The sequence below is a fragment of the Amia ocellicauda genome, chromosome 20 (assembly GCF_036373705.1).
Source record: "Amia ocellicauda isolate fAmiCal2 chromosome 20, fAmiCal2.hap1, whole genome shotgun sequence".
Taxonomy (NCBI): domain Eukaryota; kingdom Metazoa; phylum Chordata; class Actinopteri; order Amiiformes; family Amiidae; genus Amia; species Amia ocellicauda.
In genome coordinates, this window is record NC_089869.1 from 10,889,296 (window position 1) to 10,916,612 (window position 27,317).

Genomic DNA, 27,317 nt, shown 5'->3' on the forward strand with positions numbered 1-27,317 from the left:
GAAACCAAATACACTGCTGTCTGGTGTTTTCAGGTCTTCATGAAAGGAGGGAGACGTTGGCCAGGCAGATGTTGAGGAGTGATGTATTTGCAGGGCAGCACATCATCCAGTTGCATCGCCTCTGAAATACTGGTCAGTCAGGTTCAGCCACGTTCACGGTCTTTACCATACTCTGTGAGCGAGCAGGTCTCGGTTCTTCTTGAATGTTTAGTTTTTTTTTTTTCTTCAATCCCCTGATTTTAATTCTCAAATTCCCAGCAGGATTGAGTTTGAATTTGGTCTTTCCCACAACAAAAGCTGCTCTCTTTTGTGTACGTCACATTTACACCTGATAACATTCTAGTGGCGAAAACTAGTGTACACTCCTGTCTTTTACAGGCATGAGAGAAAACTTGAAAAAAAACTAAAACGGATTTATCCCTTTCTATATTTATCACTGGATCAACCAGTTCTAATGGTATGTTGAAATTCTGGAGAAACAGCTGTATTAAAATTCCTTTCTGATGTATTAACTTTACCTACAGTATTTCAATTGTATATTGAATTGAATTGAATATTGAATATTTATATGCCATTTGTTCATGAAACTCCAATTGTCAGTGTAAGACTGCCCTAGATAGCAGGTTTATTCACCTGGGAATTGCACTGGCCGAGGTGATGAAAGGGAAGGCTCTCTACGCATTTCCATAAAGCATGTTTACTCTGAGTGCACTAGTATATGATGACGGAACTTTCAAGCATCTTTGTTCTAATGTTGTCAAAATACCTTTTAATAATGGTATGTGTTTAGGACCGTAGAAATTATTATATCATGATCAAACGCAGATGGAACAGTCAGGTAGCACAGTTTATGTAATCTCTTTCATGTCTACCCATATAATGTTTAATTAGAACCGTGCAGGACATTTAATTTCAGAGGTATACCACACCCTTTGTGTCCTCTAGAGGGACTGCACCCATGGTCTCAAATGGCAATGCATTATGGGACATCAAATCTGGGTTCATATGGCCTCCTTCTGTGTTAGAACCAGATCAAAGGCAACACACAGGCAAAAACAGTCTCGGGCATATTTATTTATTTATAGATATTTTATTTCAAAACTGATTTACAGGCAATGGTCTTCACTCTCAATCTGCTTATGAATTCAAGTCCAAAGCATGTCCCTGAAGTGCAGATTGGTTAAGTTGCCTCAAAGGGCTTAGAAACACCGTGGGATTGCAGTTTGTTTGCCTGCAGAGTATAGGGAATATGAAAGATCTTCCAGGGGAAATACTGGACTACTAAGGTGCTTTCAGAGTCGGGGTGGCCAGGGGGAGCGGGGGGTGGTGGTGAGGAGGGGCATGAGAGTCTGCATCTACAAGGAGGTCCATCTAGTCAGGAGAGGGGATCCTTAACCCAACAGGTTCTTGCCAAAATCGAGGGCCTTGCCCATGGCATTCTCCGCCTTCTTCCCAGCAGGTTCAGGCTGTTTAGCAGCGTCTGGAGGGACAAAGGAAGACATGTATGAGCCAAGTGTGCTACTCCATTCTCTTCACTGCAGCTGAGGAACGGCTGGTCAAACATCTCGACAGAGTCACTGGTTGTGCAAATTAATCCACAGTCTATGGTGGACCGGTTATATACACTCACCTAAAGGATTATTAGGAACACCATGCTAATACTGTGTTTGACTCCCTTTCGCCTTCAGAACTGCCTTAATTCTACGTGGTATTGATTCAACAAGGTGCTGAAAGCATTCTTTAGAAATGTTGGCCCATATTGATAGGATAGCATCTTGCAGTTGATGGAGATTTGTGGGATGCACATCCAGGGCACGAAGCTCCCGTTCCACCACATCCCAAAGATGCTCTATTGGGTTGAGATCTGGTGACTGTGGGGGCCAGTTTAGTACAGTGAACTCATTGTCATGTTCAAGAAACCAATTTGAAATGATTCGACCTTTGTGACATAGTGCATTATCCTGCTGGAAGTAGCCATCAGAGGATGGGTACATGGTGGTCATAAAGGGATGGACATGGTCAGAAACAATGCTCAGGTAGGCCGTGGCATTTAAACGATGCCCAATTGGCACTAAGGGGCCTAAAGTGTGCCAAGAAAACATCCCCCACACCATTACACCACCACCACCAGCCTGCACAGTGGTAACAAGGCATGATGGATCCATGTTCTCATTCTGTTTACGCCAAATTCTGACTCTACCATCTGAATGTCTCAACAGAAATCGAGACTCATCAGAGCAGGCAACATTTTTCCAGTCTTCAACTGTCCAATTTTGGTGAGCTTGTGCAAATTGTAGCCTCTTTTTCCTATTTGTAGTGGAGATGAGTGGTACCCGGTGGGCTCTTCTGCTGTTGTAGCCCATCCGCCTCAAGGTTGTACGTGTTGTGGCTTCACAAATGCTTTGCTGCATACCTCGGTTGTAACGAGTGGTTATTTCAGTCAAAGTTGCTCTGCTATCAGCTTGAATCAGTCGGCCCATTCTCCTCTGACCTCTAGCATCAACAAGGCATTTTCGCCCACAGGACTGCCGCATTCTGGATGTTTTTCCCTTTTCACACCATTCTTTGTAAACCCTAGAAATGGTTGTGTGTGAAAATCCCAGTAACTGAGCAGATTGTGAAATACTCAGACCGGCCCGTCTGGCACCAACAACCATGCCACGCTCAAAATTGCTTAAATCACCTTTCTTTCCCATTCAGACATTCAGTTTGGAGTTCAGGAGATTGTCTTGACCAGGACAACACCCCTAAATGCATTGAAGCAACTGACATGTGATTGGTAGGTTAGATAATTGCATGAATGAGAAATTGAATAGGTGTTCCTAATAATCCTTTAGGTGAGTGTATGTTGTTCAGGTTTGTTTTCATATGCATTCTGGTCAGAAAAGATTGGGTGCTTCCCCCCCACCTCCTAAAATAATACCCTGTTCTGAATAGGTACAAACATTGTAGTAGAGTTAGTTTACTATACAGATTCAGCACTAGGTTTTTGTTTGGCTTAAAAAAAAGGTTTCTGCTTTGATTGGGAGGAAATGCAATCTTAATTTTATAGCAGTCAGAGCAATGGGGAATGAGTGGAATCATAAATCGATCATTTGAACACATTTATAATGGGCTTCTTTCTGACAGACTGTGTATGACGTCTCCAATGCAAAACGTGAGCGGAGTGTGAGAGAAACGCAGAGAGGTGAGTTACCTTGCGCCTTATCCTTATTGCCTCCAATAAGCGTGCTCACTTTCTGTTTGGCCGTTCCAGCTGCAAGACACACAGGGAAAAAGCAGTGTGTCACAGAAGCATGTATTTAAATAGTTCACACATAAACACAGCCCCAGTTCCCCCAATACAAACTGAATAAACATGGATTAATCACAACTGGAGACAATATCCCCATGATGGCAAATACGTTTTTTCTTTACATGTTTAATCCTGTAATGAATGACCCTGCATTCAAACATAAAACACCATTAGAATGTCAGTCATTTGTTGATATTGGAGGACTGTGTTTATACGAGCAACAAAACAGACATTCACATGCACACGAAATGTACGCACAAGCCTTAATATAACTCAAAAATAAAATAAAACTAACCAAAATATTATTTCCAGAACTGTAAAATGTATCATTTATATATAGTAGTTATTTTTCCTGGATTATCTTGAACATTTCAGAGGAGAAAACCATGACCGCAGTGAAAAAACTTTACTACAGATCCCAACAGAACTAGGAACTATATAAAGTCTAAATATATTGGGTGCATAATAATTTAAAAAATGCAGAACCAAAATATTATGTACAAAAAAAAAAAGTATTTTAGTCCACTGACCTGTTTACAGACAGTCACACTAATATATTTTTTAAATAAACCTGAGTGAAAAGTACGTTAGTAGTTCATTACTGCCATTCAAAGCCTAAAATAATTAAATATTCTATTTATTGTTTGCACTAATGGACCTTTTTAGAGATTTCTTTTGTGCAAAACAGTCTAATTTAAATAAAGCAGAGGAGTATCTTGAACCCTGAGAACAATGACCAAAAGTGACTACAGATCCTAACAGTTCAATGATATTTACAGTCCTCATTCGCTCACACCAGTCCCCTGCCTTGCTTAGAAAGCAGGACAACAACATATTTTCAAAGCAGCATCTTTTCTTTTTCTTTTCTTTTCTGCATGTAATTTCAGCTGCAGTTTATCTAAAGTACTCACCAGCCTGCTCAATCACTTCATTTGCCTTGGTCTGAATAAAAGCAGATCCCATCTTATCCATGGTGCCGTCTGTGTCTGAGTGCGAGGGAGTCCTGTGAAAAGCCTGTGTCTTCAGGTAAATCTGTAACTGGGTTGCTGGTGGCTGGGTTGTTGTTATGTCGAGGTGTGCATGGAGTTTTATTCAGCTGCTGTGTGTCCTGGGGGACAAGGGCGTTGTCCCACCTGGGGTTGGGTGTGGTGAGGCAGGCAAACCCTCATGGAAAGAGAGTGCACTCTGTTGTTGCTGTTTTTCTCTCTCTCTCTCTCTCCCTCCTCTCTATCTCTCTCCCTCCTCTCTATCTCTCTGTTTCTGTCATACCTGCATGTCTGGTTTATCGTGTTTAAACATTGAATCTGCACACTAGGCTACTAAAACTAAGAATATATTTTATATGCATAATGCTGCAGAGCAGTCTTTACACCCTTTGGCTGAAACAATGTATGTCAGCAATGTGTTTACTTTAATTCATATTGTCCATTAAACAGTGTATCTCTGCTATATTAAAAGGTAGGACATCAACTCTTCTACCCTGCTGTTATGCCTGTTTTTGATCATGTGATAATCATCTCATGTTACAAAACAAGTGTTTCCATTTTTGACAAACACTGCTTCACTATCTTATATGACTCTTAAGAAACCAGTGTGATGCATGCAAGTATTAAAGCTTGTATTGCACTTATGTTGTAAATTGCCCTGGATAAGGGCGTCTACCAAGAAATAATAATAATAATAATAATAATAATAATAATAATAATAATAATAATAATAATAAAGCTGGGTTTCAAATGGATAAATAAAGTATGGAAATCTTGTCATGTCCTTCAGAAAATGCACATGAGCAGAATAAATGTCATTGTATTGTATGTGTAGAACACCCCACAAGTACCTGTATATTGATATTAAAGTGGATTATTAAATGGGATTACATTAATTGATTAATTGACCTGAAAATATTTTGATGATTTATTATCAGATGCCCTTATCCAGGTAGCAGTTTGTAATCTCTGTCATGTGTACCCTTTAAATATTTTATCAGAACCATGCAGGACATGTCATTTCAGCAGTATACCACATCTTTTGTGTGTCCTTTGAAGGGACTGCACACTAGTTCTCAAATGGCAATGCATTCTGGGAAAACAATTAAGGCAGTGCTTCCCAATCCTGGTCTTGGGGACCCAATGTCCTGCTGGTTTTTGGCATTTCAGTTCCTTAATTGAACTAATAATTGGCCTAATCAGAGCTTATTAAGAATTGTAAACCACTGGAGACGTCAGATTGAATTAAAAAATATATTAGGTACTCAAATTCTCCAACTTTTAGTAATTTAAATATTAATCAAAGTCAAACAAAGCAAATTATTAATTCAATTAAAGTTTTAGTTAATTGAGGGTGAGACAAAACCCAGCAGGACACTGGGTCCCCAGGGCCAGGATTGGGAACCGCTGAGTTAAGGGACCATGTGACAACCATATGTGATAGGCCCTGATCTAAGGCAACAAACAGGCAAAGACTGTATCATGTATATTTATTTATTTAAACTTTATTTCAAAACAGATTACAGGCAATGGTTTTCACTCTCAATCTGCTTATGAATTCAAGTCCAAAGCATGTCCCTGAAGGGCAGATTGGTTAAGTCACCTCAAAGGGCTTAGAAACACTGTGGGATTGCAGTTTGTTTGCCTGCAGAGTATAGGGAATATGAAAGATCTTCCAGGGGAAATACTGGACTACTAAGGTGCTTTCAGAGTCGGGGTGGCCAGGGGGAGCGGGGGGTGGTGGTGAGGAGGGGCATGAGAGTCTGCATCTACAAGGAGGTCCATCTAGTCAGGAGAGGGGATCCTTAACCCAACAGGTTCTTGCCAAAGTCGAGGGCCTTGCCCATGGCATTCTCCGCCTTCTTCCCAGCAGGTTCAGGCTGTTTAGCAGCGTCTGGAGGGACAAAGGAAGACATGTATGAGCCAAGTGTGCTACTCCATTCTCTTCACTGCAGCTGAGGAACGGCTGGTCAAACATCTCGACAGAGTCACTGGTTGTGCAAATTAATCCACAGTCTATGGTGGACCGGTTATATATGTTGTTCAGGTTTGTTTTCATATGCATTCTGGTCAGAAAAGATTGGGTGCTTCCCCCCCACCTCCTAAAATAATACCCTGTTCTGAATAGGTACAAACATTGTAGTAGAGTTAGTTTACTATACAGATTCAGCACTAGGTTTTTGTTTGGCTTAAAAAAAGGTTTCTGCTTCGATTGGTAGGAAATGCAATCTTAATTTTATAGCCGTCAGAACAATGGGGAATGAGTGGAAAAATCAAACGATCATTTGAACGGGCTTCTCTCTGACAGGCTGTGCCTGACGTCTCCAATGCAAACATGAGCTGAGTGTGAGAGAAGCACAGAGAGGTGAGTTACCTTTCCCCTTATCCTTATTGCCTCCGATAAGCGTGCTCACTTTCTGTTTGGCCGTTCCAGCTGCAAAACACACAGGGAAAAAGCAGTGTGTCGCAGAAGCATGTATTTAAATAGTTCACACATAAACACAGCCCCAGTTCCCCCAATACAAACAGAAATTACAGTGAGCTCATCACAACTGAATAGCAAATAAGACAATGAGAGTTTTGTGTATCTAAACAAAAAGGTTACCAGAAACAAAAGAAGGAAACCATGCACGAAATATCAAGCAAGCATGTTCATTATCTCCTTATTATAACTCAGTACCTGATATTTGTATAGGTTGCCTATTTCCAAGGAAACCCACATTTAACAAATTGCATTATTATTGAACTAGGAACTATATCAAGTCTAAATATATTGGGTGCATAACAATTTAAAAAATGCAGAACCAAAATATTATGTACAAAAAAAAAAAAGTATTTTAGTCCACTGACCTGTTTACAGACAGTCACACTAATATATTTTTTAAATAAACCTGAGTTAAAAGTACATTAGTAGTTCATTACTGCCATTCAAAGCCTAAAATAATTAAATATTCTATTTATTGTTTGCACTAATGCACCTTTTTAGAGATTTATTTTGTAAATAAAGCAGAGGAGTATCTTAAACCCTGAGAACAATGACCAAAAGTAACTACAGATCCTAACAGTTCAATGCTATTTACAGTCCTCATTCGCTCACACCAGTCCCCTGCCTTGCTGACAAAGCAGGACAGGAATATATATTTTAAAGCTGCATATTTTCTTTTTCTTTTCTTTTCTGCATGTAATTTCAGCTGCAGTTTATCTAAAGTACTCACCAGCCTGCTCAATCACTTCATTTGCCTTGGTCTTAACGAACGCAGTTCCCATCTTATCCATGGTGCCGTCTGTTTGTGAGGGAGTCCCGTGGAACGTCTGTGTCTTCAGGAAAGTCTGTATTCCTTTACTGGTGGCAGGATTGATGTTATGTGGAGGTGTGCATGGAGTCTTATACAGCTGCTGTGTGTCCTGGGGGCAAGATTGGGGGGCATTGTCCCAGCTGGGGTTGGGTGTTGTGAGGCCAACACCCTCATGGAAAGAGTTATCTCTCACTCCCCACTCTCTTTCTCTTTCTCTCTCGCTCTCTCTCTCTCCACTTTTTTCCCCTCTCTCTCTCTCTGTTACCTGCAAGGCTGGTTTCTCTGGTTTATGGGTTGAATTATTAAGTGGATTATTAAAGAGATTATTTGACCCAAGAAATTATTATTTATTTATTAGGTGATGCCCTTGTGCAGGGTGAAACATTAAAAAGCATTACAAAGTGCACTAATCAATCCAAAATCCAAAATGCTAAGCTGATGGTTTAAATGCCATCACAGGTCAGGTATATATTCTATAATTGGCAATGATAAAAGTTCCAAAAGCTCAGTTCAAAATCCAAGTTCAGATACAAACAAGTAATGGAGAAACTTATGGCACAGTTCCTAAAATCATGGTTTTACGAGTATGTATGTTTGCTATAGTATATAAGATGTATACTACTCCAATACGTACATTTTAGGAGCCGAGACAGTTCCTGAATTGTTCCAGAAACCACATAGTTTTTTTCCCATTCACAACAATAAAACAATTAAATATCATAATAAAAATAATAGCGTAGATACACCCACATTTTTCGATGTGTATGTCATAACTAAGTGGACAACATCCATAGAAATGTCACATGTTAGATTCCTTGCTATTAAAAGTGTCTTTATTAACTGAGGCTGAATGAGTAGATACCCCCATCTTTCACTGGGAACATCTCATAATTAACAGCCAGGGGCCTAAACAACACAGGACAAAGGCTTCACACCCTTGGCAGCTACCAACACTTAACAACCAGTTTGCCAAATGCGGCAATTAAACTTGAATGTTGCTCTAGACAGCGATCCGGTTGCCTTCATTTCCTGCACTCATTTCAATTACTCACCTGCATGATAGAATAAAAAACAGTTTAAACTCTAATGACCTGGGCTGTCTTAAAAATTTGAAAACATGATAGCCCAATTTCTTAGTCAAGTTAACACACGTGATACAAGTCTTAAAGTATATGTTCCACTTTGTGTGTTAAGCATACAAATAAAACATAAATAATATAATAATTTACATTTATAAAGTGCCTCATTCAATCCACAACCAAAATGTACCCCCACCAGTACAGTTATGTCAGTGGCTCAACACACTCCTGATTAAGAGAATTGAGAAGTTATTTAGCCAATTAAACTACAGGGGGATTTTTTTAGGAAGGCCAGATTCAGAATGTGGATATGGATTTCCACTCCTCTCTTTTGAAAAGTGCAGAGATCTTTAATGCCCACAGAGAGTCTGAATCCCAGTTCAATTTCTCTTCCAAAAGACAAGTAATGAACAAATAATCCAACATCAAGAAAAATGATGAAATAATAAATGTTATTGCAATATATATATTTTTTCCTCTTGTTTAGCAAACAAGGTGCTGTCAAGTATGGTCAACAACATCTTAAAACAAACTTGACACAGAGGAGTCTGATGTTGTACAGAAACCCTACTATTTACATTTGTCACAGAGTATCATGACCACAAACAATCACCTTATATTCAGAATGCATCAAAATGCATACAGTAATAACACAATGTAATACATAGGTTATAATGCACTCATAATGAACTTTAATGTGCAATACAGGCACGCACACACACATTATTATAATGTTATGTTTACATGTCTATATATGACACTGCACGTTTTCGATCGCATAATTCAAATCAAAATCAACCAATCAGTACACATTATGCGAGAGCTCCAGATTTTGACCAATCCGCGCACTTTTAGCACATAAGAAGTGTCCAATCAAAAGCGAGTTCGTAATTGTGACCAATAATTGCTCTGTTACCGCGGGAAATTATCCAATCCAATCGCACGTCAACAAACCTCCCCCGGCCTGTGCGCATATTGGCGTGCGCACATGATGACGGTTCAATTATCAAAAATCACGGCTAAAAACCCTTCAAAACATTGTACATGAAAGTGGGGACAAATTGTGCAACGCTGTGATGAAGCAGGAGAAAGTCGACACTCAGTCACTGCGAATCAGCAGCCTGTGAGGATGTCTGAAGACTGGCGAGCGCCGGAGAGTCCAGGTGAGCGGCGCTTTACTCCAACTCTACTCCGCTTTTACTCCAGTGCTGCTGTGAAGTTTGGCCGACCTACCCTCCCACCCTCGTCATCAATTTTTAGGACAAAGTGGAACAAACGAAATAGCAAGGAAACATGATCTAGCAGTAGCGGATTTACAATTACAATTTAAAACTTCGTGCAGTGGGATTAGCGGCAAAACGGCCTAATTTAGGTCGCGTTTGTGTTGCGCAGATTCCCGCAGATCTGCACAGTCGTCCGATCCCATTGGTGGAGCCGCGCAGATTTGTGCAAAAATGCGCTACACGGACGTGTGCTTACTCTGCGCAACAGCACATCACTTTTGATAATATTTTAATGTAAGGTATGCATTTCTATTGTTAATATCTCAAAATACAGTAGATCTCTATAAGGGATACTGTGGTCAACTTTTCATTGTTTTATCTGGGGGGAATGGAAAATGGAGTGAGGACTTAAGGGATTTTCGTTCTTGTCTAAGGTGAAGTATATTCAATTATTACTTATACGTTGCTTTGGACAAACAAGTGAAATCTTGTTCTCCTAATTACTATATTTTAGCTTACATTTATTGACATTAAATGTATTGACACATATGGATTGCCTTAAATTGCTCCCTTTACAAGTTGAACTCATTTCTTTATAAGTATTTGTGTGGATAAGTATGTTACCCCAAAACTGTACCCATCTGGCCCCCCCAACCCTGATGCAGAGGTGTGTGTGTGTGCAGAAAAAGCTGTTTGTTCAGGACAAGAAACACAATTGAGCACTTTAAATGTTTATATTTGTTTTTGTATTCTGTATTCTGCTTAAAATCATCCTAAAACTGACCACATATGACTTGTTATTGCATTGTATGAAATTAACATGAAGTATGCTTTATATGAAATGAATATGTGGCAGCAGCTGTTAATACCACCAGTTTGCATTGAGTTCAATGTAGATATTACTGTGTGTCTCTACTGCCAGCGTGATTCTTAACAGTCTGGCTGCGTTCTCGACACAAGACTTTCCTGAGCCGGCACAGTAAACGATAATTTTGCCAGAAATGTCCTTTGTGGAAACATTAAATGGACAAAATACCTTTCCCAAAGAAGAGAAAACTGCAGCCTAAAGGTTATGTAATGTAATGTACAGGAATGTATTATTAATCAGTAATAAAAATAAAATCTGTTGTTGGGTCTTAACAGGGTCAAGGCGCTGTAACAGGGATGCTCTTAATATGAGCGACTCTGTTACTGATGGCAGGTGCTGGTTTTGTTTGTATTGTAATATTCAGTATGGTGATGTCACAGCACTGTGGATCTGAATAATGTTTATTGGTTAAGGTGATGTTGGTCCAGTGCTTTTTTTTGTTGTACCTGGAACAAGAGCAACATTGCCAAAACAGGTGTGCAACTCGGCCTTCTAGGGTAGCGATCAGCAGCTCTAGAGAGGATGCTGTTCAGAAATGATGCTGCTATAGCAGTAGCCGGTGTCTCAGGCCCATTCCAGGTATCCGCACAAACGGGCCGGGTTGCATTCTGAAGCACACCTGCCATTCCTCGGTGACGCACGTTTCACAGATCACCCAAATTCCAGCGACGAGCAGCAGGGGAAAACAAATCATGTAGGTGCGTCGCATCACAAAAACAAAGCAACACAAAAATAAAACGCTTATATAAAAACATCTTGTTGTCTTAGATACCAACACAACCTGCATTGCATTCTAATTTCCTATAGCCTTCAATATTTTGATTTATTGCAACTGAAATTAGTATTGGTCAAGCATTACTACACTTGCATCAACATAATTCTGCATTATTATCAGGTTTTAAGCAGTGATGGGAATTAGAAAATCCATCTTTAATTTAAGCACAGCAAGATTACAAAATAATAGTTTTACTTAGGTTGATTATATTTGCCGGTAAAATATATCGCTGGATTCCCTCTGTTTTAGGCATCCACTGAAAACCCTTTGTTAATTTGCTCCTAGCATTAGTTCTGTTTCCAGAAGGAGGTTATAAGGTGACCCCCCCCACAGCACTTTATCCTTTCAAAAAAGTCTTAATCATTTTCTCCAGATGATTACAAGGTGTTCTTGGTGTTCAGAGGGTTTCAGCGGCATCTTGGCTGTGTCATTAATTTGGCTACAGTATAAAATGGTTGAAAGCTTGGTCTCCTCCTGTAGTTATTTCTGCTCAAGTGTTTAATCCATCCTCTAATTGTGTACCCCTCAAATGGGGCCCCAGAAATGGCAGGGCCAATTGTGGAATTGGTTTTTGGGCGCCTTATATAAGACCTCATGAACTTCTATGGCTAATGGACCGGTTGTAGAGACTTGAATTGTGCACAGCCTTGTGTACCATATCTAAAACCAGTGTTAATTGGTTTAATTTAGTTGGGAATACATTTATTTGGTTCTCTATGTCATCTTGACCTTCCAGGCATGCATCTCCCCATGCTTCTTTGTATTGTTTGCAGTTTCTGTATTATTGTTGTGTTTAATAACCAGGTTTTGGAGCCACATGGTAGCACTGGTAGTATGTATTGGTCAAATACTTTTCTCTCAAAGCAAATCTTAAGATTTTATAGTATGCTATCATGCCTGGAAAGCTTTAGATATCAAGAATGGCAAAGAGGCATAAAAACCTTAGTTAGAGCAGCTAATGTCTTTCAGTCTGTATGAGTTGTATAATCAATGTATAATGTATGAATGTGTGTGTGTTGTGTGTGTTTTTTTTTATATATATATATATATATATATATATATATATATATATATATATATACATACATACATACATACATACATACATACATTATATATACATGTACATATAGGTGTGGCGTGATGACTAACTCTTTATTTAGTCTATTTTTGTCATCAGTGGGGACAGGAGCTGGAAGCAGCAGAGCAGGCAACACCTGAGAAGTTACCAGGGAGATGTAACTTTATATTATTAATTTAATTGATTCGTGAAGTTTGTTTTGTTCGTGCTATGGGACCATAGTGGGAAAATCAGTGAAGGCAGCCTCTGCTTTTTTGTTTTCTGTGTCTTGCTGTTTTTCAATGTGTTTTTTTTTCTGTCTTATACAAGTCCAATGTGGTTGTGGTCAGGGGTTTTGGTTTGGACTGTCACTTTCATGGGCGTGATGGGTTACTTATGAATGGATCTGGAATGATGCGACTTGATGTGACGAGATACATGGGATATCTTTTTTAATCTACCTGATGCTAAATTCTGCTCTCTATGAAAAGGAACCAGAGGTGTGTCAATGGTCATTGTGATCAGTCCCACACTGTAAACAAAACAAGTATAATGAATGTGGCTGCATTGGGGACAATTAAAAATAAAAGCATCCTGAAAGGATTTGACAAATATTTTTTACCCACTGACTGATATTTTCTTGTGTGGGTTCACTCAAAAGTATAAGACCTTGAGATTCCTTTGTGGACATTTAAGACATAAACTCTTCACACTATTCCTAAACACGCACATCACCTTCCCCTTCACAAAACACAAACTCCTGGTGGCATTGAAAGACAAAACACATAGGCCGGTGTTTGGATTTAAACAAAAAGTATCTTTATTTCACTGTACTGTTTTATAAAATCAACTCGGTCTGTATTGTAATATTTGATGCCAACTTACAGACGTATACGTTTGTGCATGAGTGTGTGAGTGTCTGCATGTGTGTTTGTGTTTGTGTGTGTGTGTGTGTGTGTGTGTGTGTGTGAGTATCTGAGTGCTGTTAAGGCAACATGCAGTCTTTAGTTCCCAATAGCTTCAAAGAAATAACACTGTATTTGTTTTTATTTTTATTTTTTAATACCTGTTTCTAGTGACCTAAAGCAGACAATGAGGCTTTTTTAGGTTTGGGCAACAGTGCTAACAGATGTGAGCAAAGGTGTGTGTGTGTGTGTGTGTGTGTGTGTGTGTGTATGCGTGTGCGTGTATGTGTGAAGATGGGAGGAATCGGACATGGAGAGGGGGTGAGGATGGAAGTATAGCCACAGTCCCATCACTCGGTGGCTAAAAATGGGATTCTCTTGAACTGCAGACATTTAACATTTCTAATTTCTAAAGTCATGATTTGGTTTAATTTTTGCCCTTGAAACCTTAAAGGCAGTATAATAAACATTATTATTATTATTATTATTATTATCATCATCATCATCATCAAAACCTCCTTTATTTAGCACATCCATTTTGTAGGAGAACTCAAAAACATCCTTCTCTCCCCTGTCCAATAGGAAGAGTAGAGACTGCCAGCTTAGAACAGCACATCTCTGAAGTCTAACCATTTGAACAAACTAGAGTTTAAAAAGTGCCAATTTTCCTTATTTTGCCAATGGCTTAGTCACAGTATAAGGTGAAGTCTGATAGGCTTCGGTAGATAGAGTGTGGTCTTGTTTTAACCTCTTGCCAGTGAGACGCAAACTCTCACACAAACCAAAACTCAAATATAGTGCCACCATTAGGTCACTAGTCTATGTAGTCCCATAGTTCTCCATTGTTCACAAAATAACTGGCCCCCTCTAGCCTGGGCTGTATGGAGAATTGGGAAGGACCCTGTTAATGGAGCCTGCTTCCTAACCACAGCTAAGGGACTGTGTGAGGCTAGGAGGGGAGGACAGTGATATAAACCAAGGATGGAAGCTGGTAGGGTATGTGTGTGTTTGTGATTGTGTGTGTGTGTGTGTGTGTGTGTGTGTGTGTGGAGGGGAATAGGGCACTGGGATTTCTTTTTGAATTTTGGCTTCCTTTAGGTCAGAAAAAATATCAGCAGGGAGACATCCTAGGGCTGTGGAGTTTTCAGGTGGGGGGGCAGCTACGGTGGAGCCCCCGCTCGGCTGGGGAGAGGGACTGAGCTGCTGTAGCCCAGCGGCTAGTAACCCACTGGCTAGTAACCCACCTGAGAGAGAGAGAGAGGGAGAGAGGGAGAGAGGGAGAGAGGGAGGGAGGGAGGGAGGGTGGATGACAGATTCAGTGACAAACACAACACCCTATAGAGAACAAAAAAGACTAATCTATACATTTGTCATGAAAGCAAAAACGAATAAACATAAAAAAAATAACTGTTATACTGTTAAACTGTTGCCCTAGCTTTAGAACTTTGCTGAATATACAGATCTATCTATCTATCGATCAATCTATCAAGCTCCCTCTTGGCTTTTTGCACTCCCCACCCTTACTGATGATTTAAACTTATGCTCTAATGTGTGTGTGGCAAACCAACGCAAAAACTGACCCATGGGGTTGTAGGCTTGTCAGTGAATACAGGTCGAGTTTTGCATTAGTTACAGCCCTGTCTTACCTGCTCCCCAGCATCTGCAGCCTGCTCCACAGCTCCCTCTGCTGCACGAGAGAAGTCCTCCTGCACGGGGCACAAGGAATACGCATTAGCCCGTCTCGGAGGCAGCGCTTTGGGAGGACTCGATGGCTTAGTATTGTGGCAGTGCAATTCTGGGCTGGCTTTACTTCCAGCAGCGCCAAGGTTATGTTTAGCTCAAGCTCGAGTCTTTTCGAAGTGTGTTAGTGACTGGACAAGGGTCTCGGTGCTGGTTAGGTGGAACCAGGATTAGGTAGGGAGCCCTTGCATGCAAAATGCTGTTGTGCTACAGTATAGATTATATTGTATTTGCTCCTCTTCTATGACACACACAAACACACACACACATACTGATTGACACTTCTATGGTTCGCTGGGCTAGGGAAGTTATCATTCAGATGTGCCACAGGGGGGCACTATTCAAGTATATTGCAAGAACTCCAGATTTTTTGTTTTTTGTTTCTGTGTCACAGGTCTGTGTCACAACTGCTACGCTGTGCTGTGCTGTGCTGTGATGGATGCTGTACTGCCTGCACTTGCACTGAAGCCCTGGTTTATTACTGTCCCCAATATGAGCAGCTTTAATGTGCAGATAATACAACTGTCAAGCAGATGTATAGAACTTTGTGGAGATACTGTAGGGAAACTGTACATTATATTATAGCAGGGTTTCTATGTGTGTGTGTGTGTGTGTGTGGTTTATTGTGTTGTGTAGGAATTGTGATCCTGTTTGCTCTGATATATATGTAGTGCACATCCTCACCGACCCCAATGGGACACCATGTACCAAGACTATAGAGTAGTGAAAAAGCCAAATCCCTAACCCGCAAGCACACAGCACACTCCCATCAACTCCATGCTGATATTCAGAAGGGTTCAGCTCTGGGGAATTCGTAGGCAGCAAAGTGCAGTAAAGCGCAAAATCGACACTGGTTAATGAATTAATGCCTCTCGTATCGTGAACCACAGCGGGCTGTATTGAATGGGGATGTGAGTTGTCTCTGCGATATTCAGCAATGAAGAAATCATGGAATGCACTGGACACACACGCAGACACAACCACCAGCTTGTGCAACTGTGCTCAGACACCGCTGTAAAAGTACAGACTGCTTTGTTGCTCTGCACTTCCTGCTTTCCCATAGTCCTGTACTACACATATACTTGCAAATTGTTCTGCGTTTCAGTGGTTGCACTGATTGTGCACTGGGGAAACTACATACACAGATGCACTATATATATATACAGTAAGCACTCATAGCTATACGTAATGCTGACATGAAGACAGGTAAGATAAGATGAATGGAATGCAAAATAATCAAACTCAAGAGAGTAACATGACATAGAGGCAGAAAGAAGTGGAAAAGTGACGAGTTCCCTGGGAGATCCTAAGAGCTTTCGGGATTGGTGAAACTATAGCTGGGAGCTGGAGGGCAGAGAGGCAATTAGTGGCCTGTCTGGCTGTAGGAGCCTTCCGCCTGCAATGCAGTCTGTTGCAGGTTTTTACGCTGAGTCACTTCAGGAGTTAATGCCCCCCTCACCCGCTCTGTCTCTGTGTGTGCTCTCTCTCTCTCCCCCATCTCTTTCTCAAGGGCGTTCGGACGCAGTGGGACACCGTAGAGGTGGGCTCACTGCGGCAGAGAGAGGCAGACTGTGAGAAGCAGGGGGGGGGGGGAGCTCTGCAGAGGATGCTGTAGGTTTAATTACAGCTTTTATTTTGTAACTAATATTCTTTCTTTTCTTAATTAATATTCATTGGCTCAGTCTGCAAGTGTAGCTAAGGGAGAAGAAGATAACCAAACCAAACAGAGAGGATACAGAGACAGATGCAGGGAAATGAGGTCACTGACGCTGTACAGCAACCCCCACAGTATATAAATATATATATTTGTGCATATTTCAAACAAAAGCTTGTGTTCCAGCATGCTCTGTTGAGTGTTGAATTTGAGGCTTTGAGGGACTCCACAATGACCTTACACCCCACTGAAGGGGAATCACAGTCCTTCAGCTTGCATAGGTGAACTTCAAATCCTCCAGGCTTTACGTCCTGGGAAACAGTGGGAGTTTAGGTGGATTATGACAAAATTTGACTGTATTGAGGCCTTTGGGGGCCAGATGGCATTACAGATGTTGTGGTTTTTCAAGGCCAAGGGAGAGAATTTGTGCCCTAGAAATTGCACAGAGAGGCTGTAGTCAGCTGGTTTGTGTCCCGATTCCAATGCTGGGGTCCAGAAGCATTAAGTGAGAGTTCCTCTGGTTTGTGAGGCTTGCAATTAACCCTTTAACTGCCACCACTTTTCAGATTCCACCACGAGAAACAATGCACAACCTGGAGGGGTCTGCTTTGAACTTAGACCACCAACAATGGCAGCTAAAGGGTTTTAAAAAGAAAAAGCCTTGTCTGCAATGAGAAATCTGGATATGCATGCAGAGTACTCCTAAATGTGGGTCCGCTGGATTGTGTTAAATGCGTTCTAGTTTTCTTGCTATTAAGCGGCCACCTCATACACACACAGTCTGTGCCTATTTCTGGTACCTTCTATAGTCCGGCTGTAGTTTATGACTAAGGGGTCAGACTCTATTGCTACAGGCTGCTGGGTTGCATGGCTTACTTAGTTGCTTGAATTTAGAAATATTTAATCTTTTTAAGGGGAAACCTTTTTTAAATTCAGCTCTGGTTAAAGGGAACAGCTGCTGTCTCAATCTGACAGCTCTGGAGGAACCATACGACTCTGCAGACCCCCAGCAATCGAGTGTGATGCCCCCAGTCTCGCCTAGGAGTAGAAAGTGTTAGGTCTCTTCAAACAGCACCGCGCATGTGAGACAAAGTCAGCAGAGCGCTGAGGAAAGTCAAAGCTGGCAGAGCCGACACTGAAGGCTACATGCTGCCCAAACATCTCCCCTCCTGCCCTTCTCACAGCCTCTACCCCAACCCCCCAGCAACAAAAGGCACCTGGTCTACAGGGGCATCCTGCCAGCAGTCGCCAGTCATGGTCCGACAGGGGGGAGACAAACAGAACAACAGGTTAACAACAGGACTGCCAGTTCAGCACTACAGGAGCTGTCCCCGCCGCAGTGGTGCTGATTTTGATTTTCTATATTTACTTACTTACTTAGTGTATCAGACCTTTCTCCACCTGAATGAAATTAGTTCAGGACTGGGCTAATTTCTATACCAGAACAACCCCCACCACCACCAATTATGTTTTCCTACAGTGCAGCATTTGTTCCACTTTCCTTGAAATAAGCTCCAAGTAGTTGTCTGAGAATAGAGGTTCCTGTAAAGAATGAATTAGACCTGCTGACCTTTTTCATCTTGATGTACTTTGAAGAGGGACTAAAGGCAATGAAACCACACCATGTTCAAAGAAAGTGAGTCTAAGTGGCCTATTGCAGTGTTCTTGAATTAATTATCCACTTAACTGAACCAATTGGAACACATTTTGTGGTGTAATGTAGGCGATGACTTATAGAGACCTCTAAACACTGGACAGGAGTTTGAAGAAGACTTGGCACACTGTGACTCACCGGGTTTACCATGCCAGTCGATGCTGCCACGTTCTCCAATCCCTCCACTGTCTTCGCAGACACTTGGTTGGCACCGCTTACCGCTGTATCACCCACGATGTTGGCCTGTTCGGTGGTCTTCTGAGCCACTGTGCCAGGGGAAGGAGAAACAAGTGTAAAAAAATACTAACTTTAACTTAGAACAGTGGCAAGTGGTAGTTTAAAACCTGCACATCCGAACAGTATTTCATAGAAAATATACAAATGAAAAAAATTAAAAAGACCATATTTCCTTATTAGTATTATGATTTTTATGTTTGTCAGCTTGAGAAGTGGGTCACAAACTTACGTGCTTCTATACTGTACATAGGGAGAGAGAGAGAGACAGAAAGAGAGAGTTCTTTCAGGGGCTGTGGTTAAAATGCTCTGCTTTGCTCTCTGAGTGTGATGTAACACCAGGAGATTTCAGGCCCTGATAGAGGCAAGTCTTCAGTGACTGCTCTGCAGGATAGATTTGTTGATAATGTATAAATCTTGAAACATAAAACTCCAGAACACAAGGAAGCAAATGATAATGACATAATTTATTAAAATACAGTATTATTAAATTGTTGATCAGTTGGCCTTTAAAGAAAAGGTTCCCACAAGCCAAATATGGCCCCCACTGGTACTGTACCTGTATTTACACTGTGTACGACTCCTTCCTTCGTTTTTGAACCTGGAAAGCAAAAAGAGAGTACAATCAAACCAACAAAACAGCAGTCAGTTTCTTCTTCCCTCCCTGGTACCGCTTTAAAAAAAACAACCTGCCATTCACATTAACTCATGATTGAATATCACCAGAATAGTGCTCAATGAAGACAATCAGATTGTCAGAGTCCTATGTTCATATGAAGCCTTTATGATTAAACTCAGGGCATTTACAATTCATGATCTGGAAGTACAAATCCACTGATGCAAATGTTCGGTGTTAGCTCTACCAGCCTCACAAGAATCGCTCAACTGTCCTCTGCTCTACTGGATGGGCATGGTGCATGCTGGGAAGCTGGCGTGCCTCTGTAGCCTCTTAATGAAGAGCTCCCACCCTAAATGTCACTTTCCTGCACTTCTCATGCAGTTGCATTCCCGGCGCCCCCGGCTCGGCGGCAGCAGGGCTCCCTCGCACGCACGATCCTCCGCCGGAACAAAAGCCCTGCCCCGTTTCTCCAAAACTTCTGGATCAAAGGCGGGCCAGTTGCGTGCAAATATCAGTGCCCCCGCAGTTCTGGGGTCGGCAATGTATTTCCATTATTATTACGATGAAGACAAGGGCGTTAAACAAAGGAGCCATTTAACGCAGGACCAAGGACATTAACGGGGAAAGGACTAAGCCTTGTATTGTTTATGGCTCCATTTCGTGTCCTGCTTGAGAGCTTGAATGCAGGAAATGGAGGCGCAGGACTGTCACACTGTGTTCTTAACACAGCACAGGGCAGGAGAAAGGGACCTAAACATCTGAAGACTATTATAGGAAATTTGAAGTCGCCCCCTTTTGGGTGGTAGAGAACAGAAGGCATTTACAGACCTTTCATGTTTAGTTACTTACCTTATTTTGAGAAAATAGTTGCCCAATCCTACACAACGTCCTAACGGAAAAACCAACTGACTGATCATTGCGTCTGGCCTCAAAAGAAATTCGTGTTTTATATCCTGGCAGTTCAATTATTCATATTCTCCCCTGAGCTATTCCCTCTGATCTCTCCCTCTGCACATGAAGACACCCCCCCCCCCCCCTGCGCGCACAGCACGCACACCATTAATTATCAATGGATCGCTGGTATTTTCGAATTTGCAGGAGCTTTATACGTGATGTAACCCAAGTGCAACGTATAGTGCTTGGCCGCATTGAAATGCCGAGCTGTGTGCAGAAATCAAGTACAAATAAAACCCCAAGCACCAAAGTGAGCAAACACTTGCCCACACACATTTGGTATCTTGGCTTTGGGTACAATTTAGGCTCTGGCAGATAGATGATATGTATACAATATCCCAGGAATGTAGCAAGAGGAAAACATAGTTGTCCACTATTCTTTGGTCATTTTGCCAGCTTCTTCTCACCTCTTCCACCCCAAGTGGAGTGTGGACTGGTCAGTCCTATAGCTATCTTCCATGTGTCCAGATAAACAACAGAAGTGCCAAAACTACTTTTCATTTTGAGCCCTGCTCTGTATCTCAATGGGAGGAGAGATGATAAAAGCAGAGCTATGTTTTAAGTGGGAGGTCCTGTTCTGGAACATATTGTGGACTGGACTCTTTCCCAGGACCACTTTATAGGCTTTTTGGCAGAGTGCAAAATTTGATCCACTTTGTTCTGTCACTAAATAAAATCCAGCTGAAATCCCAAAATGCAGCTAAAACATCTCCTCCAGCCAGTTCCCTTTAAACATTGGCAGTGACTTACAGAAAAATGGAGGCGAAAGTGTGTGCTGGGGTGACTGATTGAGATGCAGCTTGATGCAGCACTGGGAACATAGCCCTGTCAATGTAGTCCAGTGCAGCGGCCAAACACAGCCTGTCACGGCCTGATTACAGCCCCCCCCTGACATGTCAGAGCAGGAGAGATGTAAGTGCTGCGCAGTGAGGGAAACTGCAGATGTGCTGCTGCAGAGCTGGCAGTGTGCAGATCAGAGGTCCACAGACTGTATAATATGTAGAGATATGTCGTTTTTCCCATTTTTTCAGTTATTTGGAATCACTAGTAAGGCAACTCCAGGAGAAACATTCTGCCTTTTTTTCTCCCTGTGATCCCAGAATGCTCCACAGCCAAGCTCTCACACACATTGATGGATTTGATGCAGCTGCAACTGCCAAGCTGGTCTGAACCTGCCACAACCCAGCTTCTAGTACTATTAACTCGAGGACTGCTGTGGGAGTCTCCGACAACCTATTTCAGTCTTACTCACAGCTGCAGGAGAGCTCGAGGTGGATGGCACAGTTCAGCCCGAGAGTCACTCCCCCAGCACTGTCCATCGAGAGCAGACGGGGTGTTTTGACTTGCGCAGTTCATTACTTCACTGAACTGAGGCACTTATATTTGGCCAGGTGGATAGTTAGTTCCCAGCTGAGGAGTTCAGACAACCCCAACTTATTTTGGCCTAGACTGGCTTGACTAAGGGAACGATGACCTGGCCATGAGAACGAGGCCATCCAAACCCTCCCTCAGGAGCTGCTGCAAAGGACGTGTTTGGGGTGGAGGAGGGAGGTGAGGCCATGGATGCTAGGAAAGTGGGTTTGTTGCCAGATACTTATTCATAGGAATGTGACCCTATGCCAACATCCTCCAAGGAATCTATTCTGTTTGTGTACATTTTGACCAGCAGTATCAACAATATTAGGAAGGTTTCAAACAAAAGGAGGTCGTTCATCTAGCCTGATTCAGCTTGTAGGACCTTATGGATTCAAGGATCTCATCCGACCAGATCTTAGGCAAATCAACTCGAAAACAACAGCAGGTGACAAATACCCAGGATGCCAAGAAGCACATCTGTTCTCCAGACCTCAGTGCAAGCATTCTTGCGGTCTGTTCTGGGCAAGTGCACTTGGTCACCGCCATGAGTTAAATGCACCTCGATTGCTCACGAGGCGTCTGTCAGCTCCGCACACAGATGCAGCCCTGTGATGGGAGAGCCGCGTGACTGCCGCTCTGCTTTTAAAGATCACCCGCAAGGAGAGCATTTTCTGCTTTCATGTGGGTTGCTGATCTTCACATGATGGGAATGCTGCAAGAAAATAGCCCAACCCTACACGTTTTATAATACCATAATTATTAAAACGCAGCCTAGAATAGACCGCATAGGACGTGCACAGTTTATTGAGTTTATTTTCTCATCTTGTCTGGTGTATTATGTGTCATACATTAATCTTTTGAGTTTTGCTCCTGGGGTGGAAATAACATTGTTTCAAATGAAAGGTGTGAATACCTTTAACTACAAATATTGCCACATTAAACAAATGGCCAGAAAGACAATCTGAAAATACATTTGACTTCAATGTTGTATATATATTTAGCGCAAGCATTGAAACAAACTATATTCAATTTTGGGATGTGTGTGAATATTTTATACTTCTTGTACTGCAGTCCCAGTGGCATTATCTACTGCTTGAAGCATTTCGCCAATGGCATTTTATCCTCATCATGACAAATATCATATTCTCTTGATCTGATAATAAATAGTCAAGTTAAAGTTATAAACCCTCTCTGAAAATCATTTGTGAAATGCCTTGAGCTAAGATCTTTAGTCAGTTCTTTAAATTAATTATTAACTGCTAATTAATACTAGAAAGGATAAACTCACATTAACATTTTCATTTAGATTTAAATGACCAATTCAGCTATGCTCTGCCATGGTTTTATTTGGCTAATTCACTGCAATAGACATAACATCTCCAATTTCCTGCCGTATTGTCTTATTATGCTAGCATTAGATGATTCTTATAAGCATTTACTATGTCAGCTGATTGTTTTGCTATTATTAACAAATAAGACAACTGTCAAAGCATGTGCAATCACAGAAAATTCATGGATAAATGCAGGGGATAATATGTGACAGTACCATGAAATTGTACAATGTTTAAGACCTGTGATTGGTTCATCTAAGGTTCTTGAAATAGTAAAGAGGTTGAGAGTACTCTTTATGAACGGTTTCATAATACCCCACTAGAGGGTCTATCGAAAACAATTAAGACGCACAGAGTAGTGGGGGTGTGGAACAGTTGAAGCTGAGCTGAGCTGCTTTGTGTCCCAGCTGGAGGACATGCTGAGACTGATTAGCTACCATGATTCTTATCTGCAGTTTTCCTGCAGTCTTTTCCATATCTGTTGCTGTTTATGAAAAGGTGTCCTCTCCATCAGCCTTTGATTCAGGCCTGGCATGACCCTCACATCCAGACGTCCCCATGTCTAGGTGTGTTGGAGTATGCTATATTTTGCTTGGCGTTTTGACACAGATGTATTATATGCAAGTAAAGATTACTCATCACTTTCAAAAAGAAGGCAGAGGGAATAAGTAGAAACGGGCAAGGCCAAAAAAGGGCAAGGCTGAGGAATACCAATGTATCAGTATTATTGAGAGAGCAAGGGGAAATTCGAGTGATATACTCTGAACGCACAGAGGATGTAACGCTTGGCTAGAACAGAGAATAACATGAAATAAAAAAATATTTACGATTGCCTTTGTGTTCTGGAATTCAGTCGCTCTCCCTGGTATTGGTCAGTGTTGAACAGAGCCTCACTATCAGTTTATGCTTCATTGTTGTTCTGACTGATCCTATTCTGCCTCAAATTGTGTAGGAGATGATTGGGGAATCAGTAGCTTTATAATGCACCTGGCTGTGTGGAGATGCTCGGGATGGGGAGCTGGAGAGGAAGAGAAAGCTGGTGTTTACTATGCAGACCCAGCCCTGCAGTGCCCACCAGGGGCTCAATTATACAAGCAGACTCCTGGGCACGTTGGCAGCTCTGTGACCGAAAGCCTCAGATCTTATCAGGCACTGTGCAGGGGTCCTCTTCATAACTTGTGGCTGCAGTCAGGGCCTCCTGGACGCCCATAATGCAGTGACAGGGCAGAAAAGGAGAGATTATTGCCTAATAATTATTGCTTAGTGCAGCTAGAGAATACTCTCTGTGGTCCTGGAGAGAGACAGTAAGGGGGCTTTTTAAATGGTCAACCAAACATTAGAAATATTTAACTGTCTTGTAATGGAGCAAATAATTGGTCCAAGCCCAGTGACAAAATATCTTAAGGTAAGAGACTGCAGTGCTGTGAGCCATCTGGCCCCTCAATAAATCACATCTCTTTTCACGCAAGGCTGGTTCTGTGACCAAGGATACCGCACACATAAATCTCAGCCACAGCACGGGACTGCAGAACAGCTGTCTGTAACCACTGCAGCTCCGGAGAAACTGCGTGGAGGGCTGACTGCACCGATCGTTTGGGTGGGGAGCAGAGCAAAGGCATTTCAGAGGTTAAAAAGAACAGCCGAAATGAGCAATGTGGCTTTTGTGCAGGACTGAACTTCTTAACTGCTTAGCTTAGTACCCTAAGGGCTCCGGCTGGTTTAGCCGATGATGGATCAAGTGGAAAAGCAGCCGATACCATGGGATAGTGTACTGGGGCCAGCATCAATGCTGCATTGCAAATAGGACACCGTGAGTGTGGGAGCAGGTGTGTTTCAATAATGTTTCCTCTCGAGACCCTTTTTTGGATTCCTGAATTTTCTCGGGTGTTCTCTCTGCAGTGAGACTCTCTTCACTGCAAGGTTCAGTGACTGTTCACACCCTGGTAACAGCACAGTAATGCATAGGGATCTCATGGTGAGATAGAGGATTAGAAATGCATGTCTATAGATCTATAGGTAGTCTTAGAGCCCAGCCTGGTGCAGTATAGCAGGTGCCCTTCGAAACAGCGATGCGAAACACACTGCAGTCTTAATGGGAGGGCGCATCACAAGGGTAACCTTGCTTTACATTTTGTATCTTGGTGGGATCTGGGTCCTGGAAAACCCCCACTAGGTCCTGCTAGTACTTGAATACTACAGAGATCGGAGGAAGAGTAAATCACAGCTGATCTCATTATTACTCTTATTATTTTTTTGGTATCCTGTCTAACCTGTCTCTGAACCTCTTTTTCTGTCTCTTTCTCTCTGGAGTTTACGAACACCACACCCCAGATGCGTCCTTCTACTGCTGCACCACTTTTTTACCCCCCGACCTCCTCCCTCCAGTCAGTCAGTCCTGTCCCCTACCTCTCCCTGCCTTGTCTCACAGCTCTTAGTCTTGGTGTATTCACAAAAGCTGCAAAGCCCAAAAGAATGATAAAAATAACAATAATAACATTTTTAAGATAGGATGCACAGTCCTATGTTAATCTGCAGTCCTGCTGAGTTTTTTCTCTCTCCCCCTTTGCTACATGACCATTTTTTCATCACACTTGTATACAGCTATAGGTAGAGGTCGTTTCTTTTCCTCAAGGTCCCCCTGTTGCAAAGTCCTCACCATCTCCCAGCCTCCATGCACCCCGTCACCTACCTACATACATGACCCCTTCCTTGGTTTTCGCGGCAGCTTCCTCCACCCCTTGCTTGGTCTTCTCCGCTGCTGCCACCATCCCCTCCTTGGCCATGGAAAATCCCTTCTTCAATACATCCATTCTGGAACCTGGAGCTGGAGCTGCTGTCTCTGACTTTCGCTGCTCGTGTGTGCGTGTGTGAGTATGTGTGTGTGTGTGTGTCTGTGCGTGCACCAGGGAGCAGAGCAATCTCTTTCTCCACCAGAGAGGAGGAGGAGGAGAGGGTTGGTGTTTGGAGGGGGAGGGGGGATGGATAGACTGTGTGCACTGCTTACTGGCTAGCTGGCTTCTGCAGAGAGCGACACAGGGCTGTCAGACACAGTAGAGACAGCGGGAGCAGGACGAGACGGAGGCAGTGAAGAAGAGAGCGAGTGAAAGAGTGTGACAGAGCGAAAGGAGAGCAGAAAGGCAAATCCCACTAGGAGCTGCAGTGTATTTAAGTCAGAATGCAGCCCCCCCTCCCTCCCTCCCTTCCACCTTAGTTCAGCGCGCACACTCTCACACACACACACACACGCACGCACACACGCACAAACACACACGCACGCACGCACACACACACACAAACACACTCTCTGGAAACAGGCTGATTACAGTCTGTATGTTTGTATTTTTGTTGCACTAGCAAACTCCTTTCTTTATCATTCAGTTTCCTTTATATTCCCAAATTAGATTGTTATTATTAGTGGTAGTAGTAGTGATATTATTCGCAGTGATGTCATCATCATCTCAGATCTGTCCCCCATAGATTCCCTACAAATTGGATATAATGTTTCTCAACTCAACTGTGCATCTGGGTCTAAAGGCAGTAGGGATGATAGCACTCAATGTAAAGCCATTAACCCTTAAATGCGGGAACCGAAAAGGCTTCACTGACTGTGTAATAAGAGCAAGATGGGCTTTTTGTTATTTGGTATCCTGTATATGTAGTTTTCCAGCATTTAAGGGGTTCAAAAAAGGTCCCTTACACAGGAGAAAGGTTGCAACCTTTTTTTTTCTTTTTTTTTTTACAGAGGCTGGTTTTGTTTCCCATCTAAGGAGTTCCTCTTCAATTTCATAAATGTTGCTGCTCCACAAATCCCCTACTTCAGCTCTACAAGGCTCAGCCCAGAGGAACAGCATAGCCCCCATCGCCAAAAGCATGCATCTCCTGTTCTTCTCTATAGCTGACCTATAAACTACATCAGGTGCATCTGTCTTTCCCTGTCTGCCATAGGTCTGATCTGATCTGGGTGGCCAAGGCACCTCGCATCCAACAATTACCTTCTTTGTGCTAAGGTACATGTCCTATACAGTGATGTGATGAATGACAAGCTTGGGCGAAACACAAATATGCAAATAGACAAATTGATATGGCAAATGAGTTCCAGGGATATTGGTTGTTTTAAGTGTTTGTTTGTCACATGCTCTTTGTATGGCCGTCCATTTCTCTGCAGATGTTGGTATTGTCATGATGAGAATGCTTGCAAGTCAATTTGTGCCAGTTCTCCAGAAGTGCCCCTAGAAATATATTGTGAATAACACGAGTCACTGTGTATAAAACGCAAACTCTGCAATTG

At 42.2% G+C, this 27,317-nt stretch overlaps 1 protein-coding gene and 2 long non-coding RNA genes across 4 annotated transcripts; all 3 read right to left on the minus strand.

Moving 5' to 3' along the window:
* Positions 1–1,054: 1,054 nt before the first annotated feature.
* On the minus strand, positions 1,055–4,420 carry LOC136716040 (uncharacterized). The gene is made up of 3 exons (XR_010805111.1): positions 4,207–4,420; positions 3,197–3,256; positions 1,055–1,480 (listed from the first exon to the last, which is right to left on the minus strand). It is a non-coding gene; the product is annotated as an uncharacterized LOC136716040 (long non-coding RNA).
* A 1,341-nt stretch (positions 4,421–5,761) lies between these two features.
* Positions 5,762–7,713, minus strand: LOC136716122 (uncharacterized). Its single transcript, XR_010805118.1, has 3 exons — positions 7,497–7,713; positions 6,656–6,715; positions 5,762–6,175 (listed from the first exon to the last, which is right to left on the minus strand). It is a non-coding gene; the product is annotated as an uncharacterized LOC136716122 (long non-coding RNA).
* Positions 7,714–13,378: 5,665 nt separating this feature from the next.
* Positions 13,379–26,173, minus strand: sncga (synuclein, gamma a). 2 transcript variants are annotated; one of them, XM_066693425.1, is made up of 6 exons: positions 25,719–26,173; positions 19,329–19,370; positions 18,674–18,801; positions 18,099–18,116; positions 15,134–15,193; positions 13,379–14,731 (listed from the first exon to the last, which is right to left on the minus strand). In XM_066693425.1, exons 1-6 carry the CDS (start codon positions 25,837–25,839, stop codon positions 14,720–14,722), a joined length of 381 nt encoding a protein of 126 aa, XP_066549522.1. In that variant the 5' UTR covers positions 25,840–26,173; the 3' UTR covers positions 13,379–14,719. The 2 variants fall into 2 exon arrangements, with proteins under 2 accessions (XP_066549522.1, XP_066549523.1); XM_066693426.1 differs by lacking the exon at positions 18,099–18,116 and having other exon boundaries at positions 25,719–26,172.
* Positions 26,174–27,317: the final 1,144 nt, after the last annotated feature.

Excerpts from the sequence above, each read along its gene's own strand:
- sncga (XM_066693425.1), bottom strand. The coding sequence starts at position 25,839 with ATGGATGTATTGAAGAAGGGATTTTCCATGGCCAAGGAGGGGATGGTG. Across the intron at positions 19,371-25,718 it reads GGAAGGGGTCATGTATGTAG|GTTCAAAAACGAAGGAAGGA; the intron begins GTAGGTGACGGG and ends TTTGCTTTCCAG. Across the intron at positions 18,802-19,328 it reads CGTACACAGTGTAAATACAG|TGGCTCAGAAGACCACCGAA; the intron begins GTACAGTACCAG and ends CCCCTGGCACAG.